This window comes from Cryptococcus neoformans, chromosome 1 (genome assembly GCF_000091045.1).
Source record: "Cryptococcus neoformans var. neoformans JEC21 chromosome 1, complete sequence".
Taxonomy (NCBI): Eukaryota; Fungi; Basidiomycota; class Tremellomycetes; order Tremellales; family Cryptococcaceae; genus Cryptococcus; species Cryptococcus deneoformans.
In genome coordinates this window covers 1,202,812-1,216,435 of record NC_006670.1, presented here as the reverse complement: position 1 = coordinate 1,216,435, position 13,624 = coordinate 1,202,812, and the positions used below count along the sequence as shown (strand labels likewise).

Here is a 13,624-nt window from a genome sequence, read left to right as displayed (position 1 = left end):
ATTATGCGCTTATGCCCATCATACTCAGTCATAACCCATGCAGCCTGCAGCTCACGTACTACGTATCAAGTAGCTCATGGCTCACAGTCCATAACCCATACCAGTTACAAACTAACAACAAGCTTTTATCAAGTATGCACAACAAGGCGAGCGACGTGTTACGCGTTATGTGGCAAACGGCAGCGTGCAAGCCACGAGGCACGAGGCACGAGGCCAAGGTATAATAAAAGTAGTCACGACCTACTACCGGCGCGGTGCCAGGCAATAAAATAATTCCACATTTACACTGTAAACTCTTGCACGCCACGACGTTCTACCGCACGTTCCACCCAGCATTCAGCATTTTCACTCTTCATGCTTTACATTTTGCATTTTACATTTGCAGGTATCATATGGACCAGCTTGTCGACTTTCGAAGGCTGGAAAACGAAACGGATGATGATAGCTGACATGGCAGGTGGCGGAGGGTTGAGGATAGATGGAGGCGTCGTCCTCCAAACATAACGAAAACAAACCGCAATTTTTGAACGAAGACAAGCCCGAAGATGGAGGATCGGACAGGATGGTATGTTTTGCCGATCCAGTAATACCTGTTTTTGTCTGTCGCTTATTGCCTACGCGCTTGATTCTTATTTTCTTACCCCTTATCCATGGAGGAAGAAGGGTTCGGGATTCGGAAGATAAGACGTCCTGGTTCCTGATTGATATAATTGAACGGATGCTCTGCCTCTCCTTTTGTTCCCTGTTGTTCATAATCTACTACAGTCCACTCAGTCATGGTGGGTATATAACAGAACCCCGATCCAAATTTCCTCCCTTCATCCTCATCTGTCAAATCAACCACTATCACAACGACTGCACATTCTTTCTTTCTTTTTTCGCCGTCTATAGTTACGATCTTGACTCCTGTATACATTTGTATCCTCCAGCAACAAACCTCCTTGTATCCACCCGAATCTCCCTAGTAATTTTTTTTTACTGTCACGCTCTTTTTCACCTTGTCGCTCTCGTCATTGACTGATTTGACACACATCACTTGTGCCTCACTACGTACAGCAGCCGACAACCCTTGCCCTATTACTATGCAGTTCCAGCAGATCTACTGGCTTCTTGGAGCCTTGACTGTGCCGGCTAACGCTTACTTTATCCTCTCACACCCTATCCTTGAGACCACTCGATTGGATCCGTGAGTACAAACTCTTAGGGAGACAGTTAGCTAATTTGTCGGCAGCATTGTTTCACCTGGTGAAATCTCTAGCCATGTCCATGCAATCGTTGGAGGTAATAACTTCGACAAGACGATGACGTACCAATCTACCCAGGAAGGTATCTGTACCACGGCTTCGTAGGTACACCGCTTCCATGGTATGATTGTATCTGATTTAGAGGCAGTATCACCGTCGACAAATCCAATTATTGGACTCCCCAACTGTACTACTATAACCTTGCCGATGAGTCTTACGAGATGATTCCTGTCTCATATGTTAATACATATTACTTGCCCCGCTATTCTTCAGGCGAAGACACAGTCCAAGCCTTCCCTGATGGCCTCCGTATGATATCTGGTGACCCTTTCCGACGAGAATATGTCGATGGTGATCCAGACTCTACCGCTATCACCTATGTCTGTCTCGATTACGACAATGATCATTCGGGGGACGCCGACTGGGCTGAGCGTAACAGCTTTTTCGATCATAACTGTCCCAACGGTATGAGGGCCCAGATATTTTTCCGCTCTTGTTGGGATGGTGTTAACCTCGATTCTGACGACCACAAGTCCCACATGGCTTGGCCTGGTGGTGGGGTCGATGGGGGTGACTGTCCTTCTACTCACCCTGTCCGTCTCGTGTCTCTATTCTACGAATTCATCTACAACGTTCAAGATTTCCCTTTCAACGGTGCAGGCAATGTCACTTGGGTTTTCGCGACTGGCGACACTACTGGTTACTCTATGCATGGTGACTTTGTCAACGGTTGGCCTTCCCTTGCGAATGGTACCAATGTCCTGCAGGAAGCCCTCGATCAGTGCAACGAGGACAACGGCGTAGGTGGTGAGCTCAACAACTGTCCCCCTTTTGTCCCTTACATCGATTCCGCCTCTGCCTCTGCCTGCAAGCCTCTCAACCTTTTGGTCGACGAAGACGTTGGTGACGGTCACTCTATTAGCAAACTTCCTGGCGACAACCCCCTTTGGATCGGGGATGGCACCAAACCTACTTACGCCAATTACACTGATGACGGTATTGGATTCACCGACTTCAAGTCCGTCATTCCTGATGGCTATACCGAGGTTGGATGCATTGCAGAGAGCACGACTGGCCGTGCTCTTACAGGCTCTCACTTTACTGCGAGTAATATGACAAGGGGTGTTTGTGTTTCATTTTGTGAGGCGAATGGTTACCCTTTGGCTGGGTGAGTCTTTTCATTCTTCTTACAAGTCGAAATGTATCTCATTTTTTATTCTCTTTGCTAGGATTGAATACGCGGACGAGTGCTACTGTATGACATTCATTATCTATCAGGTAGTATTATCTAATGCTGATATGGTATAGGTGATTTTGAGATGAGGAACGGGGCCTCCAACACCACTCTACTTGCTTCTGAGAAGTGCAATTTGGCTTGCCCTGCAAATAGCAATGAAAACTGCGGTGGTTCTTCAACTCTCACTCTTTTCAACAATCCTTCTCTGTACTCTACTTTTACATATCCTACTGGTTGGACCTCCTATGGGTGCATGACTGAAGCTACCAATGCGCGAGCGCTTGCCAAGTACTCTTTCACCTCTTCTTCCATGACGCCTCAATTGTGTATGAGCACTTGCCAAGCCGAGGGCTACATTTATTCAGGGTATGTCAAGTTTCGTCGCCCTTCCCTTTTGATTTAGTGCTGATTGCGGAACTAGAACGGAATACAGCACTCAGTGCTATTGTGGAAACACTTTCAGTGCAGGTAGTGTCCCTGCAGACGAATCTAGCTGTAGCATGGCTTGCGGTGGTGAGTCAATGTCGATATCGTTACCTTGAAATATGGGCTGACTTTTTCCACTAGGGGACAAACTTCAGACTTGTGGCGGCAGCGATCGACTCACAACCTTCAAGTTCGACAACAACGCCGCTTCCAACAGCTCAAGTATCACAGCTTCCGCGACTGCTTCAGTTACTGCCAACGAATCTACTTCCAGCAGTTACGTGACAACAGCTCCGTCGTCATCCCTTGGGTAATGGAACCTACATGGCCGGCCAGTACTCCAAGCGATCCTTTCCTGCCAAGTTCATATGGTAAAGGTGCCTTTGCCAGGCGCGCTGAATAGCATCAAGGACAATCGATTTTGTGTAATTTGTTAACATTACAATAGTTGAATAATTGAGAATTACAAATATGCATCCATTTGCAGGATGGATGTCCTCACGTCAAGAAAGACAAGCTAAAATTATGGTATCAGGTCGTCAAAACAGGTGGCCCTCCACAGTGCCATTATTGCTTTTGTTTACTCCTCCCAGATGACTTTCGTTCTTGATGCGAATGAATGCTCAAGTACACACGTTTGCATCCCTTTTGAAGTCTTTTGCTGGTTGCTTACTTTCGTTCCAAGTTCTACCTTGGCCAAAAAGACAGATTCAAATAACATAGATATAATGGATATGCCGCTGGTAATCCTCACAAATCCGCTAGGAAGACATTATTGGGAAGAAGCCTCAATGGCTAGCATGTGTTCTACCAGACTTTGAATGGTTTAAAGGTGTACAGGTGACGATGGCGATGCCTCAGATAATAAAGCTAATTGGCATTTAAAAATGGATACATAACACCAAGGCTTAGGATTACAATATTAATGTGATGAAGCATTAAAATTGATACATTATACCAACTTCTTGTCTTCACCTCGCTTGTTATCTTCTTGAAGAGACTATTCGGCCCAGTAATTTTAGCACTCGAAACTCATTTGAATGATGAAGAACGACTTACCACTCGAAGGCGTTCAAGAGCAGCACTGAGTTTCTCGATCCTCTCACTAGCATATTCTCTAGCCTATTGGCAACTATCAACCACTGCTTGACGTTGACTGATGTAGAAACAACTTGAGCTTACCTTGTCATTAGCCCTCTGTTGTGCCTCATTCGCTTCGGCCCTCTTTGCTGCCCAGAGTTTCTCTACAGCTTCTCGAGCACTCTGAAAGTCAGCAGTCTCCTTCTGCTCCACAGGGGCTGCGTCACGAGATGCAGAGGTAGGAGTGTTAGACTGAGGTTGAGCTCGATATTTGAGAGCTTCTTCGCTCAACCTGCGTTCCTCCATCTTCCGCTCTCGACAAGCCTTCCAGCCCCGTCGACGATGATCGTCTCTGGGAGAAGCTTCGTATGAAGGATTTATATCGTTAGAGTCGAGAGGGGCCATTGTGGTAGCGGCAGCAGCGGTGGAGTCGACGGGAGTAGCAGGAAGAGGGCGGCGGTGATGCATGCTGGACCAGCATTTGGGGTCGGTGATAAACCTCTCCAGATCTTGCCGTTTTTGGTCATGATGTCTGTGCCAAATGGTCGCGGCTCCTATACCCAAACCAAACTATGGAGGACATTAACAATGGATATAACGACGTAAATGGAGAAGGACAAACCCAGAAGAAGCGCCTTAAAAATGGTCGCCTACCAAATCGTCGCCCATAAGGGTACCTCCCATCATAGTAATGGTGGTAGCCTCCGTAAGGTCCTCGAGGAGGAAGTCCCCCTCCGGCACCGAGGGCAGCGTTGGCGGCAGCGCCTTCAGCTGCACCTGCCGCCCCAGCACTGGCGGCGTTTGTAGCACCAGCCGCAGCACTGGAAGCTACTGCAGGGCCTTCGACAGGATAGGCAGGCCAACGAAAGCGATGGCTAATGGAGTAATGGAAGTCGGGATGAGCGAACCAGCGTCGATGCCAGCTGTTGGGTTGAGTTGGGTTCATTGTTCAAGTTTGTTGTTGTCGGGATTATTGGAGGTGTGTCCGTTGTCAAGTCGCGTGTGAAGCTGCGATGTAAATCGGAGAGCTATGGGACGTATATATACACCATAGGGATAGTCAGCACAATGCATGCCGAGTGGACAGGTCATGGTATGGGTGCCGGGAGGGGGGCCGCCGAGATGACGGCGAAGCGTTCGCAGCAGATCATTTTCACGCCGAGGGCAGCGAGTGACTACCCCGCTGACTGCCGAGCCGACAGATCAGCCCTCGGTGAGCTCTTGTTACATAAGTTTGATATATTACGTAACTGTTCACCTGTGGAGACTTCCACCGCGATGCCAGGAGGCGGTCATCATTCCTGTTGTCGCAGATCGCAGCCCGATCCTCCATGTATTCTCTCACTCGACAGTTCTTTTTATCCTTTCTGTAAAAATATCTTCCCTCTCTTCTATCTCTCTCCCACGCCATGGCTTCAAAATCACCCCAGCCCACAGTTAACTCCAAAAACCTCCAATCATCCTTTGACACCCTCATCGACAACTACACTTCTACAACGCCCGCTCGCGTCAAGCTCATCGACGCATTCTTGCTTTTCATCCTTCTGTCAGGCATTCTTCAGTTTGCCTACAGGGTTTTGATCACTGTGTATCCCTTCCATGCCTTCGCTGGAGGGTGAGTTCGCTTTCTGTGGTTGCCAAAATGAGCTGAGCTGACAGGCTGTGCAGGTTCGGATCAACTGTTGGACAGTTTGTTCTTTTGGCGGGTCTGAGAGCGCAGGTTGCTCCCGGACGTGATGGAGAGTTCAAGGAAGTTTCTCAAGAACGGTATGTGTGGCGTTCCATAGTTTCGGATGCCATAGCTGAGATTTCACTTGAAGAGCATTTGCAGACTTTTGCGCAGCATCTGTTGTCCTTCATCTTTTCGCTTTCAACTTCCTGGGCTAGATGTGTATAGATGAGAAGCATGTAAGATCATTACTATAGCAATATAAATTAAGTGGTCGTTGGCCATTACTCCTGGAATCGAATCGACTGTCGACAGCAGACCGTGAAAGCTATCGTGGGTATCATCAATGCTAGATATGTGGCTACAGTCCGGTTTCCAAGTTCAGCTACTTAGTACATGTCTAGCTATTTGCCCTCCGACTTGGTTTTGTCTTTGCTCTCCATCCTCTTCACTCCTGCTTCCACTCTCTTTTCCAAGTCATCATAAGTAGCTTTTGCTAGGGCCGGATCACACAAGACGGGAGGTACACTAAACCGCGAATCAGCTCTGTGCAGACACGGAGGATGCCAGTGATACTTACTCTATAACAGCACAATCCCTGACAACATCCCCACCTCCTACTGTACTCCTACGAGGGTCAATGATCTCTTTACCTTGGTCCTTTACTTTGAGAGTATCGTCAAGAGCCTCGTATCGGACTGGAGCAGATAGGGCAAACAGAACTGATTGGATGGTCTTTTGGGATGATGGCGTCAGAATGAGAACGAAGGGGTACAATAAGATCCAGCTACGATATTGGTCAGCTTCCCTCGTTATTATTCGCACATCGTACGTACAGAATCTTGCTCAAAGGCGTTTCCACCATTGCAGCTTTCAAAACCTCGGTCCTGGCCCAAGGCATAATGACACTAACGCTCATAACGTTGCTTTTCACACTCATGTCCCTCTTTTTGACCACCTCATCCTCGTCGCCAGCCACGGGTACAGGCTTGACGGCACCCAACGCTGCGGCAGCGAGCGTATCTAATATAAGCTGGAAATGCTTCATCAATAGTATGGTGCTTATGCTCCTTCGTCCAGTATTATACACGATATCGTCCCGAGGCTTCACGCCGGCCATGGATGGGATCGCGGAAGTCCAAGCAGGGGATACAAGAGAGACTATCCTGATACTTCTTTCCTTGGGAGCTCGCAACAAGTAAGGCAATAAAGCTGTGAGCAAGTGGTATTGATGTTCGTGCACGCTCCATTTCCCCTCGATCTTTGGTTCCATCGGACGAACTTCCCAGCCTTCTCCGAGGACGACAGCATCAATCCTTCTTCCATCCGCACCAGTTGTACCAGTAGGGGCTGCAGCCCATTTCTTCGTAAAGTCCCTTACCGCGTCTGGAGTCCTGGGAAGACTCTCGCAGTGCAGTTGAGCGACGGGGTTACGGGACGCGGAGAGACGAATAGTGTGCAGTATAGTCAGGAGATCTTGAGGCAGAGGACTTTGGATGGGCGGGAGGAAAAGGATTTGTGGAGGTGATGGAAGATGTAACAGTTGGTCTATAAGTGTGATAATAGTGGGCGTTGGAGGTGCCTATGGAAATGGTCAGTAGAGTCCACCAAAGGCGTTATGTATTTTTTTTTTCTTGTATTTTTTTATGAAGAGACAACGTACAACCACCAAAATCATCTTCCCTGCCCATTCCCTTTCCCAGCTACATTTCTTGCCTCCAGACCACAGTTTGATCCAGAAGATGACAGCGAAAGTCGCAGCACCCGCAATCAACTGTGAGGTGGAGATATCTCCAAATGCCGAGGCAATAGTGTGAATTGGCATGGTTCCAGGCCAAGCAAGGTCTTGTTGCAGATGAGTGGATGTATGTTTGAAATATGTTGTCGTCGAAAGAAAACGAAGGAAGAGCCGTCGGCGACGGCACCGCCTGCCGGTCACACGCAGCAATTCATATTCTTTTTATCACGCGTCGACGCGTCTACACTCAGCATAAAAGCGTCTTGACATGCTTACCTCCATCATTAAATTGGCTTCAGTCTTCTCTCAAAGGCGAGTGCCAAATACAATAGAATGAGTACCTCCAACAGATAATCTGCTCTAATTTAAACACAAGAAAACAAGTAGACCAGCTAAAAAGGAAAAAGAACAAAAATATTGACGAGAGTGGGATTCGAACCCACGCCCCGGAGGACTGCCGGGCTTTCAGTGTTGAACAACACCTTAAGACAGCTGTTTAGACCACTCACACATCTCGCCATTGGATGTTCGGTCTGAACAGCTGGTACGCTATGAGCAGGCCTACATTGTTCCGCTCTACTTTACCCGACTTTCTCGCTCATCTTCTGAATAGTTATTTCTAAGACAAAGGGCTTCTTTCTTTACTTTGCGATACCACTCGTTGCAGACCATTTTCACGATGTCCCACCACCCTACCGCCAAGGAAGTCGACCGAACCTACCATCCCAAGGGCTATGTACGTCCCGATTGACGCATGATCCGGTAGCAAAAGGCTAAATTTCTCATAGGGCATGTCTCCCTCCCTCGCGCGTGCCAGGAAGCCGTTTATCTTGACCAATGTCCTTATCGGAGGAACTATTGTTGCATTTGCCTTGGGTGTCTATGCCTACTCTATCTCTGCAGTGCAGCAGGATGATTTTGTTGGTGTATCTCAATCTTATCACAATGTGGAGCTGACTCAAGGACATTTAAGTCTGATGTCGAGGATTTGCTGCCTCCTATTGAGGAGCGAAAAAAGATCCGATCTATTGAAGACGAGGCTAGAGAACAAAAGGCCTTCCAGTCGGTCGCGTCTGTACTTCCTACCAACCGCAATTTGCCCCTTGCTACTTCCACCCCTGCTTCGCCGTCTAAAGCTATTCCCGAGGCGCCTCTCGCGGAAACGGCCGCCGCGGCTCCAAAGACTTCCAGTAGCTGGGTACCTATCAAGAGGCTCGGAGATGTCGAATGGATTAAAAAGAGGGGATGGGTCGACGGTAAAGGAAATGTGCTTGTCTGGGGAGCGCCTGACGTGGACCGGATAGGAAGAGTGGGTGACGCTGTCAGTTCCAAGAAGCTGGTCTAGGACATCATGGGAAGTGCATAAAGTGCATATAAACATTTTACAACACATAACATGTATGATACGTACACACCCCTCATGTAGCAGGCTATCATATATCAGCCATGTGGTCAAACGTACACAACGAGGCTCGTCACTCACTCTCAAAGCCCTTAGCCTTTCGGCTAGGTTGCTGTCCTCCTCTTTGGATGCCTCTCCCAAAGTGGGCTCCTTGGCCGGCACCTTGGCTTCTCCCAATCCGTGCTGAATCTCCAAACCCGCTTCATCCGCCACTTGCAGCATGAGACTATCTACTTGATCTTGAGGAGTCGCCATAGCTGTAGTGTCCGACATAGTTGACTCCATGTAAGAAGTCTGAACGTCCATATCGGCAAATTGAGACTCGAACTTGTCCATGACAAGTGATATCTAGAACCTTTTTAGTCACTGCTCTAGAGCTCCATCAGACAATGCTTACCCGTTCGAGGTTCATACTTTCCATCGCCTTGTCCATTCCTTTGACCACACTCCCCATACTGTTGGTGACCGATCTCATCGTTACCGCCGTCTCCACTCTACTGGCAACAGCATCGATCCTAGAAGAGAGGCGCAGAAGGTTGAGCCCCTCATTCTTTTTGCGGATGGCGTTTTGGGCGTAGATTCGGGCACCGTCGGTGTTGCCTTTGGCCAGAGCCTTCGTCCATGTCAGCATGGAGAAAGCATTATCTGAATTATACATACCTGCTTCAGCTTGTTTTTCTCGGCCGCTTCGTCCTTGGTGGCCTTTTTGGCCTGCCTCTGGAGGGACTTGGCCGTGAACTGGGCAAGGTCAGTTTATGTCAGTCTCGGTTGGAGCAGGGTACGCACTTTGAGCTGGAAGAGGGATTCTATGGATGGGTTAGCGCTGTCCGATTGACCTAAGTACGATATACTCACTTTCCAAATTGCTCATGCTGGACAATCTACGGATGTATGTTGACGAAAATGGAAGGAGGAAAGTAATGACGAAAGTGATTGTCTGCGATCCTGCGAACGCGGTAGTCGAGGTTTGACACGCCGATATTAAATTGGAACTCGTGTATTTCCACATATCGCGCATCCGGTTCTCTGTTGCCCACCATCTCTCTCAGCAAGGTAAGATCTTAAGAGTTCCAATCCTCGGATTTTAGTAGCATATACAGGCCGTCTCCAAGTTTACTGGCATTGCTACGTCTGCCGGTGCTTGAGAATGGGTTTACTCCACCTCCTGGCGGTCGCCGGCGGTATCGCTGCGTTTCTCTTCGTCACACTCTCTTTAGGTGAGTACATGATGGTTTGAACATTAGCTGATGGTCAGCGAGTGGGCTGTTATGGCTGGCTGAACTCATAGAAGAACACTCTAAATATGCAAAAACTGTCGGTATGCGGGCCATTTATGTGGGTATTTGGAGGCTGGACAGCTACCATTGGCGGGACTGACTCCTTTACAGGCTATAATTGGCCTGCATATTGTTCTTTACTTTACGGACAATCTCCCAATCACCCCCATCTTATTCTCTATTACCTGCCACTTTGTCTATCTTTCAAACTTTTCATCATCTTGGCCTCTCATCTCTCTCACGTCCCCCCGCTTTATCCTTTCCTGTATCTTGGTCGTCGGCGACCATTTTGTCTGGTTCTTCCACTTTGCTGCTGTAGCTCAAGAGGCAAAGGACTATCGCGTGCCCAAATATAGGTACGGAGGACAGCAAGCCAAAGCTGCAGGCAATAACCCTTCGTTCGGGGATGTCGCTGCATTTTTTGCCGTTTGCGTGTGGTTTGTCCCACTTTACCTGTTCTTGAGTCTTAGCGCGAATGACAATGCGCTCCCTTCGTTTGGTGAGCGTTTCAAGTGTCATTCAGTGCTGTAATGGCAGAAAGTGCTCACGCTCGTAATCAGACTCATCGGCACCTCCATCCCCTTCAAGCTCCCATGTCAACCTCGGTTCCCCCCGTCTCCATGCTCATGCCGACCGCAAGCATGCCACATCTCTGATAAAATCTGCTCTGCTGCCATTGCTCTCTTTACTCCCCTCTATTCGCTCTCGATCACGAGTACGGAATCCGGAAGGTCTCATTGCTCCTCGCTCCCCTTCAAAATCTTCACCTTTACCTTCACCCGCATTACAAGCGCCAAATTATTATCCATGGGGCACGGAGGAGAAACCCATGTCTTCACCAGGGTTCATTACTCCGCATAGGAGTATGACACCCTTGGGAGGACCGAAAACCCCTCCACCGCCTAGGAGGACGCAGAGCGAGCTGCAAATATCTACGAGAGGGAACTCGCACTCTGGGCCACGGGCAGAGGAAGGGATGAGAAAGGTGTCAGTCGGCCGGCCGGCAGGATTGGCGTCATCGACAAATTTGGCGCCCGCCACCGGAGGTGAGACAGAATTATCCAAGAGAAAAGCGGACTGAATGGAAGAGTTTTATGGTTCAAAAATCTATCTAAATGTAGGGGATGTAAGGTACTTGATGCATGGTATCCAAGTATTTGTCGGCCGTATAAGGTTTGAACAGGTGTTTCCACCGGGATTTGCGTAACAGCGTGAGCTGAATAATCTGCATGCTACATTCATTCTACTTTGCCAGTCCGTTTACTATAAAAGTACCATTTGTCTGGACCTTGGCGTGTTCACCAGTGTCGACCCACCTACAAACAATCATGATCAGTACTAAGCTTCTCACAAGAGCCATCCTTTACTCACCCATCTTGAACTCTCCCACCACCATCGACTCTTTCCAGGATACTCGGCCCTCTGATAAAAACTCTCCCTTCAATCCATTTGTCCCCTCTGTCGTGCGCCTCATCCACATCCTCACCTTTCAACATCACCTCCACGTTGCTCGCTGGAGGACCAGAATGAGACTTCTCGGTGGATTCCCACATGTCGACTTGCTTGAGAACATGATTTACCCCTGGGGATTGAAGGTCATAGAAGTGAGACACGAAAACGGGACCTGAGGAATAGAGTGATGGATGGAGACGAGTGAGCGGGAGAGAGAGAAGGAGGTGCGAAGCTCCCAAGGCAGTTGGGGATGGTGCGTCCCCGACAAGGATGACGGCACGAAGCTTTCGACCAGCCACGCCTCCCACGACATTTTCGCGCATCCCCGACCAAAGAATCTTGTCCCAGATGCCATCACGATCCACGTGTCCGTGGCTGAGGTCTCGAGCCTTGTGTAGCGCGGCAAGAGAAGCCCAAGGATGAGCTTCGTAAGAGAACTGAAGACTGTCGAGGAGAGCGCGATGGTACTTGGGTGTAATGAACAAAATGGTGGGTTTGGGCAAGTCTTTAGTGGGGTCCGCAAGAGCAGTGAGGTGTTCGACACATTCAATGTCCTCTACGTCAAAAACAGGCTCTTGATTACCGATCATCCTGTATCCGGCGCCTAGTACTGCTGTTAGTCATCCTGGTCAGCGTACTGATAATAAAGCTTACCGTTCCAAATGCTAGCAAGGGCGATAGTCATTCCTAAGGGGGTGTCAAGGCGGACAGCGCTAGCAACGACGTCGTGAAGCTTGCTGGAAGGTCGCTTGTCTGCGGGGAAAATCGAGAGCAGAGATGCAATACCGGCAGTGACATTCTATAATCATCATCAGCAATTAGCAATTGGCAATACTCCGGGAACAATGGCGAATGCCCCTACCATGTGAGTGACTTTGACAATGACCGGCTTTTCGGGGTCCTCAGACTCTGAATAGTAGTAGCTATGCACATCGCTAAAGTGTGCATCTAAGATGAATCAATATTGACCGCTTTTTGCGACGACTTACTTTGCAACTGAATCTTCTCGGCCATTTCACTCTCAGCCATCTCCCAAATTTCCTCCCACCAATGTATAGTCAACCCCTTCCTTCGAGCCTCCTCTACAACAGATCTCTGGAGCTTGTTCTCATCTCCAATGATAAGTACACCCACTTTATCGCCCTCATCCTCCCAGACTTGTTCAACAACTTCAGCAAGCAGATCAGCAAAGACAACAACAATGCCTGCCGTAGGATGGGCGCCATGGCCAGTGAGAGCAGCGGTTAGAAGCCTTGGATTCGGAAGAATAGCAAGAGGTCTATGTGGCGTGGCTGAAAGAGAGAGGAGCAACAAGGGAAGAGCGCTGTTTGGGGAAGGAGGAATGAGGGTGACGATACTAGACGCGATCATGGGCGATGAGCGAGGGAAAAGAATCTCGATACCCAGAGGTACGAGTCGAACAATTTCCGCAAGTGCTTCATCAGTGAGCTGATAGGTGTCAGCATGAACTCTCAGGATCATAAAGCACTCACTTGTACATCGAGGATACATCGTTGATCTGGTCGGGTAGCCTTCTCCTTGGGGTCTGCTTTTGGAGGTCGGGCAACATCTTGGACGGTTTTGACAGTGTTAGCGGGTCTCACAGTCAGCTGAGCAGCAATTAGCCTCGTCATGTAGGCAAAGTATGAATTAGCGCACAGGAGTGCCTTGTCCCGTAGCCCATGATCTGTAGATACCTGTCTCACCACTTTTCCTGACAGCGGAAACCTCACTCTGCTTGCTGAGCAGAAGCGGATGGACCAGAGGTGATGGAGCAGCAAAGAAGCGATGATAGATCGCGAGTGCTGCAAGAAGGGCGAGAAGCACGACGGTGAGGTTATCTATTCCAAGGTCCGGCATGACGATTGATGTGCCAGTAATGCTGCGAGCTCGAACTCGCGAGACTGACGACAGGGCCGGGTGTGGTTTTCCGGAGGATGGAGGTGCGCAGCTCTGATAGGAAGAAGGGTGCAGGGGATGGGACCAACGGCTGTTTTGATGATGTCAAAGAAGGATTAGATCATGTCCCAGCGCTTGCAGCCGACTTGCGGGTGGATGTCGCCGAGATGTTGGATGTTGTGCGTCGTGCTGTCTCGGAA

At 49.0% G+C, this 13,624-nt stretch overlaps 8 protein-coding genes and 1 non-coding gene across 9 annotated transcripts; 4 read left to right on the top strand and 5 right to left on the bottom strand.

The window, feature by feature from the left end:
• The first annotated feature begins 338 nt into the window (after nt 1–338).
• Nucleotides 339–3,378, top strand: CNA04570 (conserved hypothetical protein). Its single transcript, XM_024656274.1, has 9 exons — nt 339–565; nt 661–964; nt 1,057–1,186; nt 1,232–1,345; nt 1,393–2,412; nt 2,474–2,499; nt 2,553–2,847; nt 2,903–2,994; nt 3,049–3,378. Exons 3-9 carry the CDS (start codon nt 1,083–1,085, stop codon nt 3,219–3,221), a joined length of 1,824 nt encoding a protein of 607 aa, XP_024511928.1. The 5' UTR covers nt 339–565; nt 661–964; nt 1,057–1,082; the 3' UTR covers nt 3,222–3,378.
• A 406-nt stretch (nt 3,379–3,784) lies between these two features.
• On the bottom strand, nt 3,785–5,064 carry CNA04560 (hypothetical protein). Its single transcript, XM_566826.2, has 4 exons — nt 4,610–5,064; nt 4,090–4,557; nt 3,967–4,029; nt 3,785–3,907 (listed from the first exon to the last, which is right to left on the bottom strand). The coding sequence occupies exons 1-4, from the start codon at nt 4,931–4,933 to the stop codon at nt 3,860–3,862; spliced, it is 903 nt and encodes a 300-aa protein (XP_566826.1). The 5' UTR covers nt 4,934–5,064; the 3' UTR covers nt 3,785–3,859.
• Nucleotides 5,065–5,327: 263 nt separating this feature from the next.
• On the top strand, nt 5,328–6,016 carry CNA04550 (defender against cell death 1 (dad-1), putative). The gene is made up of 3 exons (XM_566824.2): nt 5,328–5,602; nt 5,656–5,754; nt 5,808–6,016. Exons 1-3 carry the CDS (start codon nt 5,397–5,399, stop codon nt 5,872–5,874), a joined length of 372 nt encoding a protein of 123 aa, XP_566824.2. The 5' UTR covers nt 5,328–5,396; the 3' UTR covers nt 5,875–6,016.
• CNA04540 (expressed protein) lies at nt 5,980–7,589 on the bottom strand. Its single transcript, XM_566822.2, has 4 exons — nt 7,320–7,589; nt 6,493–7,238; nt 6,237–6,443; nt 5,980–6,184 (listed from the first exon to the last, which is right to left on the bottom strand). The coding sequence occupies exons 1-4, from the start codon at nt 7,479–7,481 to the stop codon at nt 6,061–6,063; spliced, it is 1,239 nt and encodes a 412-aa protein (XP_566822.1). The 5' UTR covers nt 7,482–7,589; the 3' UTR covers nt 5,980–6,060.
• Nucleotides 7,590–7,812: 223 nt separating this feature from the next.
• Nucleotides 7,813–7,913, bottom strand: CNA04530. Its single transcript has one exon. It is a non-coding gene; the product is annotated as a tRNA-Leu (tRNA).
• Nucleotides 7,914–8,017: 104 nt separating this feature from the next.
• Nucleotides 8,018–8,812, top strand: CNA04520 (mitochondrion protein, putative). The gene is made up of 3 exons (XM_566820.2): nt 8,018–8,130; nt 8,183–8,314; nt 8,368–8,812. Exons 1-3 carry the CDS (start codon nt 8,074–8,076, stop codon nt 8,737–8,739), a joined length of 561 nt encoding a protein of 186 aa, XP_566820.1. The 5' UTR covers nt 8,018–8,073; the 3' UTR covers nt 8,740–8,812.
• On the bottom strand, nt 8,735–9,737 carry CNA04510 (protein-vacuolar targeting-related protein, putative). The gene is made up of 6 exons (XM_566818.2): nt 9,652–9,737; nt 9,583–9,602; nt 9,457–9,534; nt 9,194–9,409; nt 8,878–9,144; nt 8,735–8,824 (listed from the first exon to the last, which is right to left on the bottom strand). Exons 1-6 carry the CDS (start codon nt 9,665–9,667, stop codon nt 8,813–8,815), a joined length of 609 nt encoding a protein of 202 aa, XP_566818.2. The 5' UTR covers nt 9,668–9,737; the 3' UTR covers nt 8,735–8,812.
• Nucleotides 9,738–9,795: 58 nt separating this feature from the next.
• Nucleotides 9,796–11,237, top strand: CNA04500 (endoplasmic reticulum protein, putative). The gene is made up of 4 exons (XM_566816.2): nt 9,796–10,013; nt 10,052–10,131; nt 10,185–10,572; nt 10,634–11,237. Exons 1-4 carry the CDS (start codon nt 9,944–9,946, stop codon nt 11,152–11,154), a joined length of 1,059 nt encoding a protein of 352 aa, XP_566816.1. The 5' UTR covers nt 9,796–9,943; the 3' UTR covers nt 11,155–11,237.
• On the bottom strand, nt 11,195–13,524 carry CNA04490 (expressed protein). Its single transcript, XM_566814.2, has 7 exons — nt 13,185–13,524; nt 13,019–13,135; nt 12,515–12,974; nt 12,388–12,473; nt 12,180–12,324; nt 11,445–12,129; nt 11,195–11,389 (listed from the first exon to the last, which is right to left on the bottom strand). The coding sequence occupies exons 1-7, from the start codon at nt 13,383–13,385 to the stop codon at nt 11,317–11,319; spliced, it is 1,767 nt and encodes a 588-aa protein (XP_566814.1). The 5' UTR covers nt 13,386–13,524; the 3' UTR covers nt 11,195–11,316.
• Nucleotides 13,525–13,624: the final 100 nt, after the last annotated feature.